This window comes from Malus domestica, chromosome 01 (assembly GCF_042453785.1).
Source record: "Malus domestica chromosome 01, GDT2T_hap1".
Taxonomy (NCBI): Eukaryota; Viridiplantae; Streptophyta; class Magnoliopsida; order Rosales; family Rosaceae; genus Malus; species Malus domestica.
The window spans coordinates 30,850,116-30,876,473 of record NC_091661.1 but is presented as its reverse complement, the minus strand read 5'-3'; the positions used below and the strand labels follow the sequence as shown (position 1 = coordinate 30,876,473).

General features: G+C 40.4%; 2 protein-coding genes and 2 long non-coding RNA genes across 14 annotated transcripts; 2 read left to right on the top strand and 2 right to left on the bottom strand.

Annotated features, from left to right (window-relative positions):
- Nucleotides 1–8,330: 8,330 nt before the first annotated feature.
- On the top strand, nucleotides 8,331–11,301 carry LOC103443593 (cyclic nucleotide-gated ion channel 1-like). 2 transcript variants are annotated; one of them, XM_008382470.4, is made up of 6 exons: nucleotides 8,331–8,742; nucleotides 8,837–9,275; nucleotides 9,358–9,558; nucleotides 9,739–10,001; nucleotides 10,114–10,228; nucleotides 10,361–11,301. In XM_008382470.4, the coding sequence occupies exons 1-6, from the start codon at nucleotides 8,717–8,719 to the stop codon at nucleotides 11,087–11,089; spliced, it is 1,773 nt and encodes a 590-aa protein (XP_008380692.2). In that variant the 5' UTR covers nucleotides 8,331–8,716; the 3' UTR covers nucleotides 11,090–11,301. The 2 variants fall into 2 exon arrangements, with proteins under 2 accessions (XP_008380692.2, XP_008380700.2); XM_008382478.4 differs by lacking the exon at nucleotides 9,358–9,558 and having other exon boundaries at nucleotides 8,514–8,742.
- Nucleotides 10,727–17,556, bottom strand: LOC108174172 (uncharacterized). 3 transcript variants are annotated; one of them, XR_011583807.1, is made up of 4 exons: nucleotides 17,206–17,467; nucleotides 11,741–11,793; nucleotides 11,413–11,525; nucleotides 10,727–11,177 (listed from the first exon to the last, which is right to left on the bottom strand). It is a non-coding gene; the product is annotated as an uncharacterized lncRNA (long non-coding RNA). The 3 variants fall into 3 exon arrangements; XR_011583808.1 differs by having other exon boundaries at nucleotides 10,752–11,177; nucleotides 17,213–17,554; XR_011583809.1 differs by lacking the exon at nucleotides 11,413–11,525 and having other exon boundaries at nucleotides 10,752–11,177; nucleotides 17,213–17,556.
- Nucleotides 17,557–20,418: 2,862 nt separating this feature from the next.
- On the top strand, nucleotides 20,419–24,400 carry LOC103417875 (cyclic nucleotide-gated ion channel 1-like). Of its 8 annotated transcripts, none has more exons than XR_011583798.1 (8): nucleotides 20,447–20,745; nucleotides 20,841–21,279; nucleotides 21,362–21,568; nucleotides 21,695–21,957; nucleotides 22,076–22,190; nucleotides 22,336–23,144; nucleotides 23,325–23,416; nucleotides 24,032–24,400. XR_011583798.1 is itself a non-coding variant. In XM_070826990.1 (6 exons), exons 1-6 carry the CDS (start codon nucleotides 20,720–20,722, stop codon nucleotides 23,071–23,073), a joined length of 1,788 nt encoding a protein of 595 aa, XP_070683091.1. In that variant the 5' UTR covers nucleotides 20,447–20,719; the 3' UTR covers nucleotides 23,074–24,400. The 8 variants fall into 8 exon arrangements, 1 of the variants encoding a protein (XP_070683091.1); XR_011583790.1 differs by having other exon boundaries at nucleotides 22,336–23,151; XR_011583794.1 differs by lacking the exon at nucleotides 23,325–23,416 and having other exon boundaries at nucleotides 20,419–20,745; nucleotides 22,336–23,151.
- On the bottom strand, nucleotides 22,394–24,887 carry LOC139198365 (uncharacterized). Its single transcript, XR_011583799.1, has 2 exons — nucleotides 24,626–24,887; nucleotides 22,394–23,125 (listed from the first exon to the last, which is right to left on the bottom strand). It is a non-coding gene; the product is annotated as an uncharacterized lncRNA (long non-coding RNA).
- Between the last annotated feature and the right edge of the window lie 1,471 nt (nucleotides 24,888–26,358).

Here is a 26,358-nt window from a genome sequence, read left to right as displayed (position 1 = left end):
TCGTGTAGGGATTTTGACGGGAGCTGTGTTGACTGTCATTGCTTCCTTGGTGGATTTCCACGCAGCCTTCTCCACCTTTGTCTCAAGAACTTTGTCGTTCTTGTAGTCGGCGATCGGTTCCTTCTTCCCATGATGGGCGATGCTCAACTACATGTCATGGGCGCAGGTGGCCAATTCCTCGAAGGTCCGTGGTTTAATGCCTTGAAGGATGTATTGCAAACCCCATTGCATGCCTTGGATGCACATCTCGATTGAAGAGGTTTCTGAGAGCCTGTCTTTATAGTCGAGGCTTAGAGTGCGCCATTTGTTGATGTAGTCAATGACTGGCTCGTCCTTCCACTGCTTTGTGCTCGTTAGCTCTAGCATGCTCACAGTGCGGCGGGTGCTGTAGAAGCGGTTTAGGAATTCCCTTTCCAATTGTTCCCAGCTGTTGATGGACTCAGGCTCTAGGTCCGTGTACCACTCAAAGGCGTTTCCTTTCAGCGAGCACACAAACTGCTTGGCGAGGTAGTCTTCCTCCGTCCCCTCGTTGTTGCAAGTTTCGACGAAATGTGCAACATGCTGCTTTGGGTTTCCTTTTCCATCAAACTGCATGAACTTTGGTGGTTGATATCCCATCGGCATCTTTAGGGCATCAATCTTCTTTAAATAAGGCTTTGAGTACAACCCGGAGGTATTTGAGCTCCCTTCGTACTGTGCCTTGACGGTGCTGGCAATCATCTCTTACAACTGCTGGATAGAAAGAGATCCCATGAGTGCCGCTTCTTGGTCTGGCTCCGGCTTCACATCGATTCTCTCCACCGTAGGCTCATCTTCTGGGTTAGGGTTCTCGCCGTCCTGTGGTTCCAGTCGACTGACGAGTGCAGCGATTTGCAAGTCTTTTTCTTCCATAGTTCGGGTTAGCCTTGCAATTGCTTCATTCATTTGAGCCAGTTGTTCTTCGATGGAGGTAATGCCGATGGTCATGACTTGTGCAACCAATAGACGTGACTTTCCTCTAGACATCCAAGATGCTGACGAAGAACGTCGTTGGTTATTTTGGGATGTCATCTTGTGTGCCTCAGCAGCATGCTTCGGTGCCCCCAGCGAGGTCAGGTTGATGACAGACTCACACCTTTGATGCTCCCTTTGCTCTTTTAGCGGCACCAACTTTGAAGTGGCATATTGAGGAGCGGTTGTGGCGCCAATGGATTGTCCATTTGCGGCAGAAGTGCTTAGGATCCTTCCCTCAGTGATTGCGAGAACGGCTTGTCCCTTGCCTGATGCCATTGACTTTAAGGTGTGTTTGGATTCCTTGAACGGAGAAAGAGATTAGAGGTAGAGATTATCTCACTGGGCGTGCCAAATTGTGAACACGGAAAATTCCTGAAACGAAAGAGACAAGAACAACGTGCACAAAATAATATTTGTGTTTGATGATTTTGGGTTACAATCTCTCTCAAATTTGATCATCTGATTCGATCTCCGTAAGGTGTTGATTTGTGGATGTTTCGTTGATCCAAGGGCCGTCGAGGCTTGATCTTGGATGAACTGTTAGAAGTTTCTTCAAGGGGCCGTGGGCTTGATCTTTGAAGGTGGATTTGAGCGGATCTTCAAGGAGCCGTTGGGGCTTGATCTTGAGGATGAGTGTTTCTTCAAGGGCCGTTAAGGTTTGATCTTGAATAACGGTGATGAACGGATCTTCAAGGGCTTTTGGGCTTGATCTTGAAGAACGGTTGGATGTGTGGATTTGTTGATGTTGTTAATCCAAAGGGCCGTCGGGGCTTGATCTTAGGATGAACAGTTGTGTGGATTTGTTGATGTTATTGATCCAAAGGGCCGTTGGGGCTTGATCTTAGGATGAACAATTGTGTGGATTTGTTGATGTTGTTGATCCAAAGGGCCGTTGGGGCTTGATCTTAGGATGAACAGTTATGTGGATTTGGTGATGTTGTTGATCCAAAAGGGTCGTCGGGGCTTGATCTTAGGATGAACAGTTGTGTGGATTTGTTGAACACTTTCTTCAAGAGCCGTCGATGTTTGATCTTGAATTGGTGGAAGTTCTTCAAGGGCCGTTGGGGCTTGATCTTGAAGGAGAAATTTCTTCAAGGGCCGTTAGGGCTTGATCTTGAAGGAGGATTTGACGAAGAACGAAGAGGGCTTTCTTGATCCTTCAGGATTTGCTTGAATTTGGGAGGTTGGATGCTTGAAAGCTTTAGAGTTTCAAAGCTTCAAAAATTTTGTATGTGTGGGGAGTATTCTCTTCCATTTTGGAAGTAGAGAAATGTATTTGTGAATTGGTTCTTGATTCTTTGATGGAGGAGCCTATTTATAGGCTTTGGGAACAAATCACCACCATCCATTTGTTTTGGTGGATGTTGTAGGTGAATTTTGGTGGATGTTGTAGGTGAAACTTGGTGGATGTTTGTAGGTGAAACTTGGTGGATGTTGTAGGTGAACTTAGTGTATGATGTAGGTGAAGTGAATGAATGTTGTAATTTTAATACAATGGTCAACATTTATTTCACCAAAATTTCAATGTTTACAAATGTAATCTTAATGCAATGGCTAACATTTATGCCACCGAAATTTCAATGTCTACAATCAGACGTCACCAAACAATAAAGTCTGAGAGCGACTAAGTGAACAGATTGTCCATGGCGGAAGAACCCAAACAGAAGCTTCTCCTTGTGATTATCTCCCAAGACCCATATAGCTTTTCGTGCTGGATATTCAATCAGTGACAGAGAGAGAGAGAGAGATTGATTGATTAGAGAGGAAGAAGAAGCAAAAGAAGAAGAAGACGAAGGTTCTCGGAAATGCGTAGGAAGTGAGTCAGTGGGTCTCCGAGTCAAGTGAGTCGAACACTCCGTCGTGATTAAATTATAGATTTTGAGACAGGCGTTCGGACAGAGACGGGGAGAGAGAGAGGAAGTCCAACAAAGTTTGTGATTAGGCAGATGAACAAAGTCTTGTGGCCTGGATCCCACTCCCGTGAACTAAAATATTTTGTGCTCTCTCTCTCTCGCTCTCTGCGGTTGCAATTCGCAACGGTGCTTAAGTTCGCCGATGACCGAAAAGTGAATTTGTGCCCGCGTGCTTCCCGGGAATATGGCTGCTTTTTATCTTTTTTTATTTCCAGTTTCAACCGTTTTCTTTTCTTTATTTTTTTGGAATTTAGAATTTATTTTTTACTAACCTCTCGTCAAACTCTAATGCGTGCAACAAATTTTTTTTTTAAATTATTGGTATTTTAAATATTTTATTTTTATTTGAAAAATCTATCTTGGGTGGGGTTATTTTCTTTCGATTGTTTTATTAATTTATCATGATTTAATTAAAGTATGGTGATATTTACACCTTTTTTTTTTACATTTTACACAGACTTCTGGATTTTTAATCGTCGAAACGAATAATTAAAGAAGATTAAAAGACATAAATTAACAATGATTGTGTGAAAGATAAAATAAGTGAATAAATAACGTCACACTAACAAAATTCTTCTTTTTAAAATTTGTAAGAATGTAGGACTATCATAAATTTGCACTCCAAATCTCTCCCAATTATTTTCTGGCTTTCTATTTCTGAAATTGAAAAAGAAAATCCCACTTAAATATTTTTTTTGTTCTTTTGGTTATACCTGAATAATATCTTTTCAATTAGGTTTGTACGTTTGAATCCAAAATTGTCTTTTTATTAAGCAATTATTACAAATATTTAGTATTTTAAATCCCACGTGAAAAGTATTGCGTGAGCAATGATGGTTAGTCGATATTATAAACATTTTTTGGTTGGAATTGTCGATAATTTGTATTCGAGAGAGCCACAACTCACAAATATCGGATTAGGATGCTCTTCGTATCTCTTTTATCTGGATTCTCCAAATCCTTTAATCATTTTCTTATTTCTTATCTTATTAATTTCATAAAAAATAAAGCAAAAGCGGGTAGCAGTAATCGAACCCGCATCGTTAGCTTGGAAGGCTAGGGGTGACACACCCCGACCTGGAAAGTTCAGTAGGATTCCGAATCAAGCTGTGCTGGTCGACACCTGTAATGTGACGAAGTTATAAAGTGTAGTGATGTGGAAAATGTGAATAATTTTAAACTTAAACGTGCCTAATTAGGAGTGCGCTGTGAGCGGGAATGAACTCATTTCACACGTGATGTCAGAGCATAAGTAGAGTACAGTAGAGTGAATTGTGAATCATACCATTATAGGTAATCTCCAATACTAAGATTTGCCACGAATCCTCGTCGATAAGAAAGCTCTGCTAATAAAACATGGAGGGATGAAAAACAAATCAGAGTGAATGGGCTTGAAATCAAAGTTTTAATAAAGATCTTTATAACCCTTCGTTGTAACACATGTTTAGCTTCCAGAAATTCATGACACGCCCCGACCCTGATATTACCCAAATACCAGGATAGGCACGTGCTGGCCGACACCCGAGGGTGACGAAAGCCATTTATTAAATGCAAAAGCTGAGAATAAGGAATAAATACGGGTTATGAATTAAAAAAAAAACAATGAATTAACAATTTAGGAACGTGTTCAGAGCATACAACTAAACCTAGTCACTAACAAGAATTAAGATAAGATTGAATGAACAAAGGAGTGGGTCCTACCCCGAGAGGACTCGGAAATGCCGCTGCGGAAGTACCTTGATGCCAGGATTATATGCCTTGATTCAAATTCCTGAATGGGGGCGCAAAACAAGGGTGAGTGGACCAAGTTTATATACATACATAGTACGAAAACAGTTATGAACATACTAACCCCCACAGTTTAATAATGAAAACTACTAGAATAATAAGTGATAAGCTTTTCAGAAAACTCTGGCATGCCATAAAACAATTCATATATCCATCTGCAAATCAATCTTAGAAAATCATATCAGAAATCATATCAGGAAGCATAACACAAGTTGTGCTGCTAGTGAGTGCACTGAATAATAATACTCCCGGCCCAATGCCTGCACCTTAGTCTCTGTGCCCGTAGCCAGAGATATCTCCCTCCCGGCCCAATGCCTGTCTCCGTGTCCCTCGACCTTTCGCTAGGGATTATTTCTCCCGGCCTCAATGCCAACACCAGATCCTCGCCCTAGGCGGCATAGTGTTCACTAGGTACCCACAAAACATAATTCATCTCTAAAATACAACTTCGTAGAATAAATTCATCGATCCTCTATACTACGAAGAGGTGTTCGAAAGTCATTTGGAACACATCCTTAGCATCCTATCGTCATCGATCAGATAGTCTACCAGAATGAGGGTTCTATAGAAAATACAATATAATGAAAATAGTTCAAAAAATATATATATAATCAATCATAATTAAATCATCATGCTTCCTGTAAAGTATTCCTCAAATCAATAATTCTGCAAGGCATGCTATTAAATTATGCAATTCTATCAATAAAACATGCAATTTTCGAAGGTGGTCCACTCACAGTATTTAGCTGCCAAAAGATACACCACTAGCGAAGACGGAAACGTTGCAATAATTGCCCCTAAGCACATAAAGGGTACAATTAGTCATAAACTCGTAAGGCATGCTATTTATTTATGCAATTAAACTATGAAATCATGTAATTTTAGAAGGGGTCCACTCACCGTACACAGATGGTGTACAGTTGTACCAAAAAGGAATAACGGAATCACAACTAATAATTGCACCTATTCATATAAAAGGTTACGTTTAGTCAAACTCTATTCAAATGATTGAATTTAGGAAAACGGACTTCAAAAACGGGTCCAGGACGTCGAAATTAGCCTAAGAAGGGTCCCGGACGAAACCCTGAAAAGTCAACGTTGACCGTTGACCAGTCAAAGTCAACTCCGACTGTTGACCGAGTCAACGCTGACCGTTGACCGAGTCAACAGTCAGAGTCAACTGGTCAAAGGGTCAGACTAGGCTTGGATTTGGGTTGGGTCGAATAGGCCCTAAGGGTTTTGGGTTTAGAGGGTTTAGGGAAATAGGTTTAGGATGTTGGGTTTTTAGGGTTTGGGCTTAAAGCCCTTAATAGAAGTGGCCCAAGGGCCCTAAGGGTTTTTAAAACAATTACTTTAAATAAAAAGAAGATGGGCTTAATGGGCTTGAGGCCCGAGTTCCTCCTGGCCCTAAGGCTGGAAGCCAAGGGTTTTTGGGTCGAAGAAAGAACGGGCCGAATGGCCTATTAGGAACGGCCCGAAGACCTTTGGGTCTTAAAACAATTAAAACAACCAAAATTAAATAACTAAACTGAAGGGAAAAAGGGTTTTAGGCTGAGCTCACCACGGGCCTAAGGCTCGAGTGTTTTGGAAACGCCCTGAAAGACCTGGGTGCACCGGAGAAGAACGCCGAAGCTTCTACAACTCCGACCGACTGCAAACAACGACCCTAGGCTTCGATCTAGGTACCAAAATGAAGCACAAGACAAAGGAAGCAATTTTATACCTTCCTTTTTCCGTAGAACGGCTGGAGGCGACCGGAAAATCCCTCGACTCACACGGGTTCGCCAGAGATGGGTGTGCTTTCCCCCAAACTGATTTCGTTCTAAAACCTCAACAACAACGCAATAAAACCCATTTAAAACACATTCATACTTCAATCTAGAACGAAAAGAAGGAAGTTCAAGGCTCACCTAACCGAAAAATTAAGAAAACCTCGCCGGAGGTTTCTGGGGTTTCGTCGTCCCTACAGCAATAGGAGAGAGAGAGAGAAAAAAAACTGCAGAGGTTCTGATGATGATGGTGGTGTCTTCCTCGAGCAGGAAATGCAGATGGGTGCGTGTGGGTGTGTGTGTGTGTGTGTGTGTGTGTGTGTGTGTGTGTGTGTGTGTGTGTGTGTGTGTGTGTGTGTGTGTGTGTGTATGTGTGTGGAGCTCGGGCAGAAGGAGAGTGCAGAGAGAGAGAGAGCACGGGGAAAAGGAAGAAAAAGATGACTGAGAGGGAAGAGATAAGAGAGACTCGGGGGACAAAAAAATCAAGGGTGGGCCCCTTAGGCTCACCAATTAAAAACTAAAAACCATTTTTAAATAAAATAGGGGTGGGGTGTAACAGAACTGCTGACGAATATATATAAGCCATTCTTGGAGTTGCATGCATTCATGCTATCGTCAAGGTCTTAACTGGTTCTTCAACTCTAGGGTTGGCAAAGATAAGTGTATAGTCTGTCCATATATGTGCAGTGCAGATCACATAGTCATTCCAATCCTTTTTACTTTTTATCTCCCTTTGTAGTTGTAATGCTTCTTCAACATCAAATGTTCGGTGATAAAGACTTTTTCATAGAGTTATGTATGCAAGCCGATCCTTCGAAGCGAAATTGATTCTTCTAATTACTTCAAGCATAAGTATAGCTAATAAGTTAAGCATGCTCTTAGTTTTAACTTTTATAATCAACGTCCTAGAACCAGATGTTCAGATGTGCATGTGAGCGATCGTCCTTTAATATCACACACACAAAAGTGTATGTGAACTTTGAATTAAGCAGATGCATGTTAAGCAAATTGGTCAAAGCAGTGCGGTCAGTTTGAATTCTTCTTCTTGTCAATGCGAAGTTGAACCAATGACGGATCCAAAAATTCATCCTTGAAGGATCACCTTGTACAAGCATCCAAAATTTTTTAGATGAAACCATTGTTGGAGAACAATTCAGAAATAAACAAAATAACAGAAATTCTACTATTTTATTAACCAAAATATACTTGTTGTGCAAAATGAAAATTATACAATGAATACAGAAATTAATGTTACTAACTTGATTACAGAAGGTAGAGGTTAGCGTAAAAGCTACGTCCTTCGAACAGTATTTTCGTCCTACTCTTGTGCTTGTGGTTCTTCGACGTCTGCTCGACCAGGATTCAACTATCTAATTCTACAATCCGCACTGGATTCTAGAACTCTAGCGAATTTGCTTTTTGTGTGTTTACTCTCTAGAAATTCGTACAGATGAAAGGAACAAGAAAAGATAATCCATTTGGAAACTGTGATTGCAAATATATAAGTTGTTTCACACCCTTTCAAATACCTGTTCAGTGTAATTGAAGGTACACAACTCTTTCTAAGAGCTGTGTCTTTTAATCAAAACGTTTTTAATTAATAAATTAATTAAAAACTTAATCCGAAAATTAAAATTAATGAATCAGATTAATTTTAAATTCCAAGGCCCAAGGCCCTTGTCTTGATTAATTAATATTAATTGTATTTAGGCTATAATATACAAGCCTAATCCACACAACCATAAGGCCTAAGCCTTCAATCCATTTCCAAATAGCCCATGTTGTAATTACTAGATTAAAGCATTAAATCTATATAAATGTCCTTGTGAATCTTTTTTTCTCCAATGTGGGACAAGAGTCTCAAAACTTTCAACAACCACATTTAAAAATTAAACGATAATTAATGTCATAAGCCCAAGTCATCAGACTCAGAAGACTGGTTGACTTTATTTGTTGCCTTGTGAGGAATGAAATCTCCTCGAAGTTTCTTTGAGAATACTGTGTAAACTGGATCCATGCCCTTGAATGGGTCTGTTGACTTGAAGGAACTAGTCTGTTTTAGCACTTCTTAGGGTCGCTGTTGCTGCTGCTTCCTACGTCCAACATATTGCATTTCTTGGAATTCAACCGGTTTTCATGAAACCTTTCTGACACTTGATCATTTTACTTCTTTCTTCTTCCCTAGTTTTCGAGTCGTTTCTTTTCTTTATCCCGGCAAATAATCTGCTAGGTTAGAATTTGAGGCACTGGCAAATGGCCATGGTGGTTCAAATTCCGCGGTAAGCGAATGCTATCCTTTTTATGTTTGCCATTTTGAATTTTAAGGGTAAAAGTTCTAAGCCAATTTCTGTTTGTAAATGTTGTATAATTCAGGGTACATCACTGTGACTTAGAAAAAAATGCTGCAGAAAAATTCCCAAAGAATATTAGGGAAGCACAGAAAAAATTCCCCATGAAAAAGCGTCTTGATTTACGGGAGTTCGTCCTGCAGAGGTGGAATCAGATACTTTTAGTTTTCTGTGTTATCGCTCTCTCAACCGATCCTTTGTTCTTTTACCTCCTTACGGTTAACAACGAGCAGAATTGCCTTACCCTGGACAAAACATTGGGGACCGTAACTGCGCTTCTGCGTTTCAGCATCGATTTCTTTTATATATTTCATATCATTTTTCAATACCGTGCAAGCATTGTTGCTCATTCTTTTCAAGCCTCTCGACAAGGCGAATCGGTTGCAGAGACTCGGGCAAGAGCACGGAAATATTTGTCGTTGTACCTGCTACTCGACGGGCTTATGATTCTTCCATTTCCACAGGTATGGAAAGCCGTTTTATATATAGTTAAGCTATAATATTTACAAGGTATGCTAGCTTATATGCTTGCTCTGATATGTCCAGGAGCTAGTTTTTGCTGTCTTTCCAAAACGAAATAACTCGAGCGTTTCCGGTGAAACAAATCTATTGATCTTGATGTTTATGTTTCAATATCTGCTAAGGGCTTTTCGAATCGTCTCTTTGTTAAAAGTATCTCTAAGGGGTTCTAGCATCTTCGCCGAATCTGCATGGCCTGATCTCTTTCTTTTTATGCTTGCGGGTCATGTAAGTTCCATAACCATTTTGATATATAGAAGGAATTCAATCATCAACCGCCACATCATGTGTTTTACAAAATATGGTCTAAAAAGATGGTCTCCCTATCATTTTCCTTTCTAATCAGTTCTTCAACATTCTGAAACACTTTTGTTCTTCTATATTCCAATTTTCTGGTTCTGTACGTAGGTTGCTGGAGCCTTTTGGTATTTTTTCTCTTTAGGAAGAATAGCAACGTGCTGGCGACAAGTCTGTGAATCGCATGGAGATGCGCATTGTTATTTATATTGCGATGACACATTTGAAGCTAAAGCATTCGCATACGACTCTTGCTCTACAGACACAATGAAATTTGGAATATACTCTGATGCCCTTAAATTTGTAGTTCTGGATTCAACTCCTTTTGTAAAAAGGATTTCTTACTGCTTCTGGTGGGGGATACAAAATCTAAGGTTTTGCTTATCCAAATTATCCTACTTTTGAGAGAATCTCTTTTATACTGCTTTTGGATTCAACAATTTTGAGGATCTCCTCTTATATGTTTTGTTGTAACGTGTTATGCAGTTCCCTCGGCCAAGGCCTCAAGCCCGCTACAATCGACGTATGGGAGGTATACTTTTCACTACTTGTTTCGATATCTGGCTTGGTGGTAATTGCAATTCTTGCTGGAAATCTGCAGGTTGGTGCTAAACCATTCCCTCCTAGTTCTTTATCTAATTATCAAATGACCGATTGCGTATTGGTTTATCAGATAATCTAATTTACTTATGTAAACCTGATGAGCAGCCTTTTGTTGTCGCTTGTCACACAGAAATATTTGCTGTCAAAAGTTGCGAGATCGGAGGAAATGAGATCGAAGGAACAAGAAATAGAATTGTGGATGTATTACCATTCACTTCCGCGGAGTCTTAAGGCGCGGATTTGGCAATCCATGAAACACAAACTGAAAGAAAACATACGCAATGAGAATTTTCTTCACCTTCTTCCCGTGGAACTTTGTAAGGATATAAAATGGCATCTCTGCTCAGGTCCACTCAGAGAAGTGCCAATACTTCAAACCATGGACGAGCAACTGTTGTTCGCCATCTGCAAACATCTCACGCCGGTGCTGTACGCGAAGAACAGCATCATTTTTCATGAGGGAGAGCCACTTGCTGAGATGCTCTTCGTCACATGCGGTAAGCTATTGACTTACACCGCCTCTGCTACTGCTAGGGTAAGATTTCTTGGCAAAGGTGACTTCTATGGAGAAGAGCTTTTCGATTGGGTGCTGATCCACCTTGCCAGCTTATCTAACTTCCCCTTGTCAACTGAAACTGTCAAGGCGCAAACGGAAGTTGAAGTGTTTGTTCTAAGGGCGCAGCAATTGAAGACGGTAGTCTTTAAATTCTGGTGGCTTTTCACCAAAGAGCAACGCCACCACTCGAGCCTTAATACTAGCTTTAACGTGGAGCAATGGAAACCAAGGGCAGCTTATGCTTTGCAAGCAGCTTGGCGTCGCCATAAAAAGGAAACCTCGACGGTGCGAAGGACAAGTTAATTATTGAGAAGCTCTCCATTGTGCTGCTACTTTGTAACAAGTAAATTTTACTAGCAAGAGTACCCGCACAGTGCTGCAGGTTTTCAAACTGTACAAAACATGTATAAAGTTTTAAATGTATGTATGATAAGCCATACTACTTATATACATGTGGAAAATGTACTTACAACACTATCTACAATAAGGAACATGAGTAGCATTCTTTAATCTAATTGGTTTGTTTTCATTTTGCTTAGCATTGTTGACTGAAATCAGGTGAGAAATAGTAAAAGAATTTCAGAAATTGTCTATGAAGCAAACGAATTCAACCCAAGATCTATTACCTATAAGGAAGAAGACTTGGTAAAACCATTTTACAATCAGGAAACGTCTGCTCAAATGATTTGTAAATTGCAACAAATTTATCTCCATCACCAATGCCTCGAACTTGCAAGATCTAAATAAATAAATAAATTAATAGCTATTAATGGACATTCATCACCAAAAATGAAATCATAGACCCTAAAACTACCATCATGGCGAAAAATATAAACATTGCGCAACTTAAAAGAAAACAATTTTGAAAACGTAAATGAGAAGAGGGATTACATTGAATGGAAACAGCAAACACAAACCGAAACAATTCTTATAGGATGAGTCAGTCGAACTTACAAAGTAGTGAAGAGTGCAATCTCACTGCCACATTTTAATCCTTCAAACTGTTCCTGAGACAACAACAACAACAACAACAAAGCCTTTTCCCACTAAGTGGGGTCGGCTATATGAATCCTAGAACGCCATTGCGCTCGGTTTTGTGTCATGTCCTCCGTTAGATCCAAGTACTCTAAGTCTTTTCTTAGAGTCTCTTCCAAAGTTTTCCTAGATCTTCCTCTACCCCTTCGGCCCTGAACCTCTGTCCCGTAGTCACATCTTCGAACCGGAGCGTCAGTAGGCCTTCTTTGCACATGTCCAAATCACCGGAACAGATTTTCTCTCATCTTTCCTTCAATTTTGGCTACTCCTACTTTACCTCGGATATCCTCATTCCCAATCTTATCCTTTCTCGTGTGCCCACACATCCCACGAAGCATCCTCATCTCCACTACACCCATTTTGTGTACGTGTTGATGCTTCACCGCCCAACATTTTGTGCCATACAACATCGCTGGCCTTATTGCCGTCCTATAAAATTTTCCCTTGAGCTTCAGTGGCCTACGACGGTCACACAACACGCCGGATGCACTCTTACACTTCATCCATCCAGCTTGTATTCTATGGTTGAGATCTTCATCTAATTCTCCGTTCTCTTGCAAGATAGATCCTAGGTAGAGAAAACGGTCGCTTTTTGTGATCTTCGCTAGATTGCTCAGGTCATTAGTGTGGATAAGTATATAGATGGATAGAGATAGGAAAGCAAACACAAGATGTACGTGGTTCACCCAGATTGGCTACGTCCACGGAATAGAGGAGTTCTCATTAATTGTGAAGGGTTTACACCCGTACATAGGTTCAAGCTCTCCTTTAGTGAGTACAAGTGAATGATTTAGTACAAATGACATTAGGAAATATTGTGGGAGAATGATCTCGTAATCACGAAACTTCTAAGTATCGGAGTGTGGTATCGTCTTGACTTGCCTTATCTGTCTCATAGGTAGATGTGGCACCTTCTCTGGAATTACTCTTCCTCCATCCAGGGGTGGTATCTTTAACTGGTGGAGATGCACAAGGTAATGTATCAATTTCACTTGAATCTTACTTGTAGTTTCAGGCTTGGTCAAGCGCGATACAAACCATGTAGTAGGAGTCCCCAAGTCGCCGAGCTAGGGGATCTGCTGAAAGAGGTGACAGACAAGGTAAGCAATCAGAGCTCCGACTAATTGTTCACATTCTCCATATCTTGCAGGCAGCATGAAGGATAAAGAGAAGAAAAATGAGAAGAGAAGAAAAATGAGAAGAGATGATATGGGATACTTTTGCTTTTGAAGAAGTAACTTTCCACAGACTTATTCTTGAATTGAGCTGGAGGGTTTTCTGGTTTCCTCCAGAGTATAAGGCCGACTGAAGAATTTGAGGGTCAAAACAAGTCCCTCAAATCTAGAGTACGTTCGACCCTGCTGATATGGGATACTTTTGCTTTTGACAGAGTAGTGGATGTATCGGCACGTGTGCTGTTACGCTTGTCTCCACATGCTTCCTTGTATCCTTCTCACTTGCCCTACCTGTTCCTCAGGCAGATGCGGTATCTTCCCTTGAAGCATAAGATGTTAAAGATGAGTACTCGAGAGCAATGCCAGGTAAGTAATCAGGTAAGGGGTTCCAGGCAGTCAGTTCCTGGCTGGAAGCTTGATTCCAAGTGCTGACTGATTGCTCTCTTTCTCCTTGTCTTGCAGGTAAGAACAAGGCCAAAGGAAAAGATAGGGAAAAAGCATGATATGGGATACTCTTGCTTTTAACCCTGATGATATGAGATATTCTTGCTCTAGTATAGCTTGTTTGTAGAGGTATTATCGGGGGGAAAGAAAGCTGAATATTTCGAAAGGCTTCGTTGGAAGTGCCCTCTCAGATATAAGGAAGGGTTGAGCATTTTTGCAGGTCTGCCTGTCCGTTGGGGATGGAGGTCGACATATATAGGAGTCTCCCTAACAACAAGTAGTAATGTTATTCCTTTACCCTGCTTGGTCATAGCACGGTAGTGGGAGCTGTCAGCTTCACATGTTTTAACTCTGTCAGAGCACTTTGAAAAAGTGGTCTGTGGTATCTGGAAAGCTGATGTTGCGTGTGAAGATTACAGACAAGCTTTATCCAAGGAGATCCGGCTCTTGAAGTTGGGAAAGTGGTGCCTCTTCGGTTTTTGAACAAGCAATCCTATCGGGGATCTGGCTCTCGAGATTCGGAGAACGATGCCTCTTCGATTTTTGAGAAAGCAATCATGCTGGGGGTCTGGCTCTCGAGATTCGGAGAGCGGTGTCTCTTCGATTTTTGAGAAAGTAATCATGTTGGGAGTCTGGCTCTCGAGATTCGGGGGGCGGTGCCTCTTCGATTTTGGAGCAAGCAATCTTGTTGGGAGTGTTTTCTCGAATGTAAGTAAAGGTTGGGCATGTTTGCTAGTCTACCTTTCCACGAAGCACAGAGGTTGACACACAGGGACTTTCCAATTATCCAGCAATGGTACTGTTCCTTTACCCTCTCTTCGATTTTTGAGAAAGTAGTCATGTTGGGAGTCTGGCTCTCGAGATTCGGAGGACGGTGCCTCTTCGATTTTGGAGCAAGTAATCTTGTTGGGAGTGTTTTCTTGAATGTGAGTAAAGGTTGGGCATGTTGCTAGTCTACCTTGCCACGAAGCACAGAGGTTGACACACAGGGACTTTCCAATTATCCAGCAGTGGTACTGTTCCTTTACCCTTGTGGGTAATAATATGGTAGCTAGACCTTCAAAATTTATGTGTCTAAACTTTGTTAGTGCTGTTTCTTTGCTATTCTTTTACCCTTCTTGGTCAGAGCGATGTAGTGGGAGCTGCAAGCTTCACGTGTCTCAACTTTGACAGAGAACTTTGGCAAAGTTATCTGTGGTACCCATGAGCTACTGTTGCGTATGAGAAGTGGGTGGTTGAACAGTAAGATTCATGTGCTTTCTACTTCACCAGAAGTCTTCGACAGAATGCCCATAATTTCCGCAAAGCTGAGTGTGCGTGTGACAGGTGCTGACAAGGCTGGAAAAGTAGGTGCCTCTTCGATTTCTGAGATCGGCCATCGTGGTCTCTGAGCAGCCCAGCTTTTGAGAAAGCAAGCGCCTCTTCGATTTCTGAGATCGGCCTTTGTGGTCTTTGAGCAGCCCAGCTTTTGAGAAAGCAAACGCCTCTTCGATTTCTGAGATCGACCCTCGTGGTCTCTGAGCAGCCCAGCTTTTGAGAAAGCAAACGCCTTTTCGATTTCTGAGCAGGCGCCTCTTCGATTTCTGAAGCTCCGTCGAGTGCAGATTTTTATAGGGGCTGACATTAAGTTCCAAAACACACTTGAATTTCCACCAGTAGAAGCTCCATTCCTGCACTTCTAAGATCTTGATTTGTCCGACCTCTTCTCTCTTCAACACCTTTGAAAATGTCTGGCCCCTCCGACCGTCGTTTTGACTTGAACCTTGTTGAAGAGGCAGCCCTGCCTTCTCCAGACAACATATGGCGCCCATTCTTCGTCTCCCCTACTGGTCCTCTTACCGTTGGGGATTCCGTGATGAAGAATGATATGACCGCTGCGGTGGTGTCCAGGAACCTTCTCACTCCCAAAGATAACAGACTACTTTCTAAACGGTCTGATGAGTTAGCTGTTAAGGATTCTCTGGCTCTCAGTGTTCAGTGTGCAGGTTCTGTGTCTAATATGGCCCAACGCCTATTTGCTCGAACCCGCCAAGTTGAATCAATGGCGGCTGAAGTGATGAGTCTCAAACAGGAGATTAGAGGGCTCAAGCATGAGAATAAACAGTTGCACCGGCTCGCACATGACTATGCTACAAACATGAAGAGGAAGCTTGACCAAATGAAGGAATCTGATGGTCAGGTTTTACTTGATCATCAGAGATTTGTGGGTTTATTCCAAAGGCATTTATTGCCGTCGTCTTCTGGGGCTGTATCGCGTAATGAAGCTCCAAATGATCAACCTCTGATGCCTCCTCATTCTAGGGTTCTGTCCAGTACTGAGGCTCAGAATGATCCCCCTCCGGTGCCTTCTATTTCTGGGGCTCTACCGACTGCTAAGACTTATCCTAAGCAACCTTTGTGAAGGCTCCCTCTTGTTTGTTTATTTTGACTCATGTATATGTACATATTTGTAACTTATCGGGGATATCAATAAATAAGCTTTCCTTCATTTCAACGTATTGTGTGAAATACACCAAAGCCTTCTTCGCTAAGTTCTTTGAATTTTCTTTTGTTGAAGCTTGTATGTTGAAGCTTTGTGAGTGGAGCATGTAGGTTGAGGTAGTGTTCCCTTAATTTCCCGAGTGAGGAAAACTTCTCGGTTGGAGACTTGGAAAATCCAAGTCACTGAGTGGGATCGACTAAATGAATCTTAGAACGCCATTGTGCTCAGTCCTGTGTCATGTCCTTCGTTAGATCCAAGTACTCTAAGTCTTTTCTTAGAGTCTCTTCCAAAGTTTTCCTAGGTCTTCCTCTACCCCTTCGGCCCTGAACCTCTGTCCCATAGTCGCATCTTCTAATCGGAGCGTCAGTAGGCCTTCTTTGCACATGTCCAAACCACCGTAACCGATTTTCTCTCATATTTCCTTCAATTTCGGCTACTCCTACTTTACCCCGGATATCCTCATTCCTAATCTTATCCTTTCTCGTGTGCCCACACATCCAACGAAGCATCCTCATCTCCGCTACACCCATTTTGTGTACGTGTTGATGCTTCACCGCCCAACATTCTGTGCCATACAGCATCGCCGGCCTTATTGCCGTCCTATAAAATTTTCCCTTGAGGTTCAGTGGCATACGGCGGTCACACAACACGCCGGATGCACTCTTCCACTTCATCCATCCAGCTTGTATTCTATGGTTGAGATCTCCATCTAATTCTCCGTTCTTTTGCAAGATAGATCCTAGGTAACGAAAACAGTCGCTCTTTGGTATTTCTTGATCTCCGATCCTCACCCCTAACTCGTTTTGGCCTCCATTAGCACTGAACTTGCACTCCATATATTCTGTCTTTGATCGGCTTAGGTGAAGACCTTTAGATTCCAACACTTCTCTCCAAAGGTTAAGCTTTGCATTTACCCCTTCCTGAGTTTCATCTATCAACACTATATCGTCTGCGAAAAGCATACACCAAGGAATATCATCTTGAATATGTCCTGTTAACTCATCCATTACCAACGCAAAAAGGTAAGGACTTAAGGATGAGCCTTGATGTAATCCTACAGTTATGGGAAAGCTTTCGGTTTGTCCTTCATGAGTTCTTACGGCAGTCTTTGCTCCTTCATACATATCCTTTATAGCTTGGATATATGCTACTCGTACTTCTTTCTTCTCTAAAATCCTCCAAAGAATGTCTCTTGGGACCCTATCATACGCTTTTTCCAAATCTATAAAGACCATGTGTAAATCCTTTTTCCCATCTCAGAAACTCATATATAATTCCCATACGATGTACCTGGCCGTGATTTCAAGGCATGGTGTGCCCAGATTGGACTAAAAATTCGTCGGAAAGCCAGTCTGAACTCCGGGGTTGGAGACGAAAATAAAGACCGATATTCTCAAAGTCTTGCGCTGGCGATTGTGAGATCGAGATAAAACGGTCGAAACAAATTTGAGGGGTTTTGACAAAACGTCGAGACATCTGGGTTTCCAAGGATCGACTCTTCCTCCGAATATGGAAGCCGCAAACAAAATTCCTAGAACAACAAAAACCAGGGTTTCCTTTGTGGGTGTGTTGTGAGAGAAAGAACGCATGGTTGGAGAGCAAGGGAGGGTGAGATCGAGAGAGATAGGATAAGAGATTTGTGAGAGAGTTGCGAAACAGAAAAGTGAAAAATGAAAGGTAAAGCAAGCAACCCAGTCGAAAGAGAGAACCCAGCGATGATCAACGCCTAGATCAAATGGGCGAAACCGACTTTTAACTGTTGAAAAGTGAAAAGAAGAAATCAGGGGCATTTCTGTCCTGTCACTGTTGATCGAAGGAGATGTGCTGGCACTTTTGCACGAATCTGATCTGGTACTCACGGATGAATGTCATTGAAATGATTGTGAATAAGATGCGAATTCATATATACATATATATATTTATATATATATTTAGGAGTATGCTATTCACACACCTCTTTTTGTTTTTTTTTCCGTGGACCTATAACGCAGATAAGAAGTGATGGGCGGATTGAGGAAGAAGAGTGGAAGGAGGTTGTGTTGAAATGAATCTCCCGCATTTAAGTAAGCAATATATTTAGAGTGGAAGGAGGTCAGTCGTTACTGTTACTGCCTCTACGTATTGCTTATTTCCGTTCTATTTCTTACCACTTAGCAGGGATATAACATGAGTATTTCCTAACTTAAATTAAAAGCATTTGACGCCCAATGCAACCAATCCATGTCAACTTATAACATTTCGGTTGGAAGAAATGTTGTTGTTTTAATGTATCGGTTGGAGATGCTCTAAGAAGTTGGATTAATTTATTTTTTATTAATCACATTAAAAGTAGTTTTACGCAATTAAAATCTCAAAATGATTTTGCACACTCATTACATAATTTTGTTTGTCTTTTTATCTCGATTTACTTAATTTATCGAATTCAAATGTCAAAAATAAATAAGTGTATGTGAGGAGAAAATGAGTTTGCTGATCACTTTCTTCAATTATATACTCATGAGCTATGCAAATTTAAATTTTAGATTTTTATCTTTGGACAAATGATAGATAATATGTGCTAAATTTATCTAAATTATGAGGAGACATGGCAAATGTTGGTTGCTATTTCGAATCACAATCGACAACATCAAATACAGTACCGCTATCACCTCGCTCCCACCAGAGTAGCCAAATCAAGGTCAATCATCGATTGGCAACCGAGAAGAGGGCATAGAAAGACGAAGCATAAGCTCAAATCATCAGAATCATTAAACTGGTTGTACGGGTGAGTATAAAAATCGTGGAATCGCAAAATCGAATAGAACAACTATAAGATAAACTGTAAAAGATAGTGTTGACAAAAAAAAATCAACTTAGGTTCAAGAACTAGACCGAACCGTTCAATGCAGTTTCGATTTCGATTTTCATGTTGGCGGAACCGCTTAGAACTGAACCGAACTGTAAATATAAATAATTAATTGGGTTTTAAAAAATTTCTGAATTTCAACCGTTTGATCATGTTTCATAATAAAAGTGCTTCGGTCTTTGTTTTTAGATTGTTAAATTAGTAAACCATAATAGGTTTGGTGAGCCAAATTTGTTAGTTATGTGTTTTTGTTTTGTGAATTGTTGATATGAATAATATTCATTAACTTTATAAAGTTTTTTTTTTTTTGGAAAAAGACTTCTTCACTTTTATTACAAACTAAACCATACATATAAGCAAACCCAAGGCCCAAACAACACAAATAAACAAGCAAAATACGGGCCCAAAAAACAAACTACAAAGGGTCAACCATAAGTTGAAGCCCAAAACGCACAAAAGACCACAAACACCAAAAAGTTCTACACCAGTCGTCGCCGATCTCGATCCGACAAGTCCTCGTCCATAGCCAAGCATCGCCAGAGTAAATGCAGCATCTCACCTCAATGAACATCCCGAGCACAACCACAAAGAAAGGATAGCCAGCAAGTGGTCGGAAGAAGCCAATTATCAAGATGAAGTTCGTGGCAACCCATGAACAACACTGCCAGAAAAGGCAGAGACAGTGAGAAGGTGGTGGTGTTGAACACCCGAGCAGGTGGGACCACCGGAACTCTACACACCATCTCAAAGTACCGCAACAAATCGCAGTTTTGAAACTGCTGCAAATCGGAGCAGAGATGAACAAGGAGGAACGCCACTGGGGGTAGGAAGAAATGGCCAGATCGGAAATGAGAGCAGGGGAGAAAAGGGAGAAGCATCGGAAGAAGCAAAAAGAAAAGAAGAAGAAGAAGAAGAAATATAGAAGAAAGAAGAACTAGCAGAGAAGGGAAAATGAGGAGAAAACAGGAGGAGGAAGGGAGAAGGGGCGACCAACTCTAGCCGAAGCTAGAGTCAGCGTCGAAGAAGGTGGGCAAGAGAAAGACCCTCACCAAAACGGGGGGGGGGGGGAAGAAGGTCTCTCACAGAGAAGAGAGAGTTAACTTTGTATAGTTTTGGTGCCATTTAACTTTTAAATCTCTTTCAACTGTAGTTCATAATTTTTTATGATTGATGATGCCTGTTCTTCGTTATGTGATCCAATTACTATACTATAAAATTCTTTGACTTTTTTATGTGCTCTAAATTTATGTTTGTAAGATTCAAATGATTTAGTATTCGGAACTGTAAACCAACATAAACTGAACTGGAGCTGTCGTAAACCGAATCAGGACTATTTTAGTAATAAATTTAAGCAAAACCGCACCAAATCGAACTGTTGATATTTTCTAATTCCGATTCCACTTTTAGGGTAGAGCTAGACCAAACTACACCCCAACAAGATCCTCTCTGAATCTTTTTGGTGAGGATCTTGGGGATCCGTAAAATGTCTGTTCATTGTATATTGTGCAGTCAATTTTTATCAAGTACTATTTGTATATAATTTTAAATAAAAGTATTTAAAATAATTTATAATCGTACGATGTACGATAAACGAACACGATTCACGAATTCCCGAAATCCTCAGAAAAAGGATCCAGCGAGGATCCAAATTCAACCCCTAACTAGGTGACTTGGATTGGTTGACTTGTGAAAAATGAAAGCTCCTGGAGGTTTCTTTGACAATGTGTGTGTGAAGGACCCGTGTGTGAATTGGATCCATGGCCTTGGCCGGCTCCCTTGACTTGGCCGGCTCCGCTGCTTCAACTTTTTACTTCCAACTATTGCATTTCTTGGAACTCAACTGGTTTTCATGAAACCTTTCCGACACTTGATCATTTTACTTCTTTCTTCTTCCCTCGATTTCGAGTCTCCCGGCAAATAATCTGCTAGGTTAAAATTTGTGGCACTGGCAAATGGCCATGGAGGTTCAAATTCCGCGGTAAGCGAATGCTATCCTTTTTATGTTTGCCATTTTAAATTTTTAGGATAAAAGTTCTAAGCCAATTTCTGTTTGTAATATGTTGTATAATTCAGGCTACTTCACTGTGACTTAGAAAAAAATGCTGCAGAAAAATTCCCAAAGAATATTAGGGAAGCACTGAAAAAATTCCCCAAGAAAAAGCTTCTTGATTTACGGGAGTTCGTCCTGCAGAGGTGGAATCATATACTTTTAGTTTTCTGTGTTATCGCTCTCTCAACCGATCCTTTGTTCTTTTACCTCCTTACGGTTAACAACGAGCAGAATTGCCTTACCCTGGACAAAACACTGGGTACCGTAACCGCGCTTCTGCGTTTCAGCATCGATTTCTTTTATATATTTCATATCATTTTTCAATTCCGTGCAAGCATTGTTTCTCATTCTTTTCAAGACTCTCGACAAGGCGAATCGGTTGCAGAGACTCGGGCAAGAGCACGGAAATATTTGTTGATGTACCTACTACTCGACATGCTTATAATTCTTCCACTTCCACAGGTATGGAAAACCATTTTATATATAGTTGAGCTATAATATTTACAAGGTATGCTAGCGTATAAGCTTGCTCTGATCTGTCCAGGTGCTAATTTTTGCTGTCATTCCAAAAATTAAACATTCGAGGGCTTTCTTTGTCGCAAGTGTATCGAAAAATATGTTTGTCCTTCAATATCTGCTAAGGGTATTTCGAATCGGCTCCTCGTTAAAAGTAGCTCTAAGGGGTTCTACTTCTAGCATCCTTGCCGAATCTGCATGGGCTAATCTCTTTCTTTTTATGCTTGCCGGTCATGTAAGTTCCATAACCATTTCTAATTCGGGTGATGCTTGAGAGACCATTTTGATATAAAGAATCAGTCCTTCGACATCTGAAACGCTTTTGTTGTTCTGTATACCAATTTTCTGGTTCTGTACGTAGGTTATAGGAGCCTTCTGGTATTTTTTTTCTATAGAAAGAATAACAAAGTGCTGGGGAGAAGCCTGCGAATATCATGGAGGTGCGCACTGCTATTTATTTTGCGATGACACATTTGCAGCTAAAGCATTCGCAGACGACTCTTGCTCTACAAACACAATGAATTCTGGAATATACTCTGATGCCCTTGAATCTATAGTTCTGGATTCAACTCCTTTTGTAAAAAGGATTTCTTACTGCTTCTGGTGGGGGATACAAAATCTAAGGTTATTACTTATCCAAATTATCCTACTATTGAGAGAATCTAAGGATTTCTTACTGCTTCTGGATTAAGCACTTTTGAGAATATCCTCTTATATGTTTAGTTGTATCGTGTTATTGCAGCTCCCTCGGCCAAAGCCTCAAACCCACTACTGCCTACGTATGGGAGATAAACTTTTCAGTTATTGTTTCAATATCCGGCTTGGTGCTACTTGCAATTCTTGCTGGAAATCTGCAGGTTGGTGATAAACCATTCCCTCCTAGTTCTTTATCTAATTATCAAATGACTGATTGCGCATTGGTTTATCAGATAATCTAATTTATCTGATAATCTATTGGTGTAAACCTGATGAGCAGCCTTTTGGTTATCACTTGTCACACAGAAATATGTGCTGTCAAAAATTGCAAGATCGGAGGAAATGAGATTAAAGAAACCAGAAATAGAATTGTGGATGTATTTCCATTCACTTCCTCGGAGTCTAAAGGCACGGATTTGGCAATCCATGAAACACATACTGAAAGAAAATATACACATTGACATGGAGAATTTTCTTCACCTTCTACCCGTGGAACTTTGTAAGGATATAAAATGGCATCTCTGCTCAGGTCCACTCAAAGAAGTGCCAATACTTCAAACCATGGATGAACAACTGTTGGAAGCTATCTGCAAACATCTCACGCCAGTGCTGTACGCGAAGAACAGCATCATTTTTCATGAGGGAGAGCCACTTGCTGAGATGCTCTTCGTCACACGTGGTAAGCTATTGACTTACACCGCCTCTGCTACTGCTAGGGTAAGATTTCTTGGCAAAGGTGACTTCTATGGAGAAGAGCTTTTCGATTGGGTGCTGATCAACTGTGCCAGCTTATCTAACTTCCCCTTGTCAGCTGAAACTGTCAAGGCGCAAACGGAAGTTGAGGTGTTTGTTCTAAGGGCACAGCAGTTGAAGACGGTAGTCTCTAAATTCTGGTGGCTTTTCACCAAAGAGCTACGCCGCCACTCGAGCCTTAATACTAGCTTTAGCGTGGAGCAATGGAAACCAAGGGCAGCTTATGCTTTGCAAGCAGCTTGGCGTCGCCATAAAAAGGAAACCTCGACGGTGCGAAGGAGATGTTATTGAGAAGCTCTCCATTGTGCTGCTACTTTGTAACAATGAAACATGTCCATCAACACTGCAAGAGAAACATCTAGGTGGTTTGTATGTATCTCTCTCCGGGTTATATTTCTTGACATGTTTTGATTTATCCAAATAAGGGGATCTAGCATTACTTCTTCTCATGCCATATCTCCTTGTGATTCTAGGATTATAGTCATAAGCTGCTTGGCTTTCGCCTTGCGTAATTGCTTTGACTTCTTCTTTCTTTTCTTTAGGAGCACGAACTGTAGTGCCCTTTCTTCCTCTGCCACGTCCTCGTCCTCTTCCTGAAGAAGATCTTGGATTCTTTGGTGCAGAAGTATGAGAAGTAGGTTTTCTTTTCTTAATAGGTTTAACATATTTAGGCCTGTGAGGATCTCTATCATACTGCTGAGCAGTCCAAATATCTTCACAGTAAGGTTGTCCTTTAAGTTCGGACTTTGTTTTTAATTCTGTGCATTTCTTTTCTAACACATCAGAAATGAATATAACTGCTTTGTGTATTGTCATTTGAGACAATTCTTCTTCAGTTAATGTGGTTAAATATTGTTTCCACATGCTTTCAATTTCCCTTCCCAATGTATTAGGGAGTTTAGAGAAAACTCTATTTATCAATGGCAATGCTAATGCATTTCCAGAGAACACATTTCTAAACCAATTGTGATGGTAAATTTTTTGAGGATCTAATCCTTCTAATCCTTCTTGTTCAAATTTCTTTAAATCTTGAGTTGGATCTATTATCTCAGTAAGTGAGCTAATAGTTGGTTCCATAGATTTCTTTTTAAACAGACTTTTAATACCTGTTTCTTTGCTTTTTTGATATTTACTATCATCAATGCGTCCGTCGACAGCTTTGGGCCGTTCAACTGTGACTATTGAATTAGAAGTACTGGGTTTAGAAGTCATTTTATGGCTTGTAAGCTTCTAACCTATTTTCTCGCAGGGATCTGATTTCTGATGATTCGCTTCTGCTTGCCTTTGTTCTAGGCGCACGGTTGGTGTTGTGGATGATCCTAGTTGTAATTTTACTGATAAGCTGTGTGCTTCTAGCCATTGTATTTAAGGGCTTCCGTCCTGGAGTTCACGGATCTTTAGGATTTCGGATAATTTTATTTGGGGTTTTGGGTTGTGTTTCTCTTTTATTAGATCAAACTTTTCCATCTGTCCAAGGTATAGATATCCTTTGGATAATTGAAAAGATGTGTACAGGATGTACTTTGATCATTATTTTTATTGGTACAATTGTAGCTTGTAAATTTAGTAGAACTATGTTCTTGTGTTAATTGGAATTGATTTTGATTTGTGACTTGAATATTTTGTAATTCCATAATCTTTTCTTTGAATCTAAAACTTTTGCAGAAAAACACTTTAAATCTTTTTAAGGTTAAAAACGATCTGAAGATGATTAATGTTCTACTCGGTACTTCTATGCAGATAATAATATGAATATTAGATGAACCTCTTTTTGAATAAAACAAAATAAACATGCGTAAAAACATATACAGATCTAATTGCAGAAGATTAAGATAGCGCGTACCAGATTTCTTCAAGCTTTAGTCTTCCAAATATCTTTCAGGTACCAACATAGCTGCCCGTAGTGGCATCATATCGTAAGATGTCCAGATCCAGTCCTTATTGCAGAAACAACCTAGCCCCTGGTCCCAAAGCGGCTACTGAACGGCTGAGCGGCATCTATGTGCCTTGGCGCCTCATTCACCTGACGGGTAACGTACGAGCATCGGCAATTCCGGCAAACTCTATGAATCCTTTCACCTTAAAGACGAGTTTCGACATGCCTGCTGTGCAATTTGGCATACAAAAGTTGAAGTACAACAGCTTGTAGATATGATGTCTAATAAGCCTAAGCAAATAGAAATCGAAACAATATTTTGGATGAAACTGAAGAAGGTCCATTAGGTCCTTCTAATCAAACTCAGATGGGTCCTTTGGTAGATTCAATACAAAATATGAATCTAAATTATCAAGACTCAACTGAATTTGAATATACCATGCCCGCTAGGCAATATCAAGCGGAAGGTCCTTTAGGAGAATCCTTTGGGGATCGTTATGGAGTTGATACAGGAGGATTTATTCCTGGACAAGGATCAACTACTTATTCTGCCAATTCATTTATGCCAAGACCTAGAGTCTATCCCAAAGACGAGAGGGAAATGGTTGGAGGAGAATATGAATCCTCAGGGATTAGAGGCAGGTATAGCCACATAGGAGAACACAATGCTCATCCTGTGTTAATGTTACCATCAACTGACCTTCAAGCATGGAGAGAAGCAGTTGAATTATGGAAAGGACGTGCATTAGCCGCCTTTGAATTAAGAAAAACACAAAGTATGACTACGGAAGAAGTTTTCCGAGTTATGGAAGGATATATAGGTCCAGATCTTAGAGCAACTTGGGAAAGCTGGAAAAAGGAGCATAATGCCAAATCAAATCCGATCTAATAGATGAGAAAACATGCCTTAGCTTACGTAATACAGAACATCATCCTTCTTGAAGAGTTACGTACTACCACAAATCCGATCTAATTGATGATGTAACAGTATTGTGCTATGCATAGTCTAACACAACATCATCCTTTGATATATGATAGGATTTTTAACGTCTATGCAAATAGGGTCAAAATCACATGAAATACTTGCAAGAATACAAGGATGTTGTAGTATAGATGCTCATGCAAGATCGTTTTCCTCAAGGACTATTTGGATAATTTATGTAGAAACAATTCCTAATCAAAATACTTAGAATTAAAACTTGAGAAAATAGAGTTTGAGATTGGGTAAATTAAAATCGAATTTTAATTAAAAACTAATATAATCGAAGAAAGATTTTTAAATACCAATTTATAAAGGCACTAGGGTTCCACCATCACCTAGCAATTCTATGAATTTCTACCAATTACTTACGATTTACACATGCCACTTCAAAGGTTAGGTTTTCCTAATACATATTCTCCTCGTGATATTCAAGCAAGAACGTATATCTAACATGCAATCCGTCTGTGATATTCAGATCAAATATGAACATGCAAGACTCATTAAGTTTTATGAAAACCTTTTGAAGACCATGCAACCCCTAAGAACGTGATATTCGCCTTAGATGAAATTACAATTATCAGTCACAAGAAGCAATACTCAATCCTCCGGTGATATTCCGACCGAATTGCATCCAATTACTTGTCTAAACATCCTAATGGTGGTCAATCATCAAGATAATTAGATAGTTTAAAACAGTGATCAATAACTCAAAGTGTGC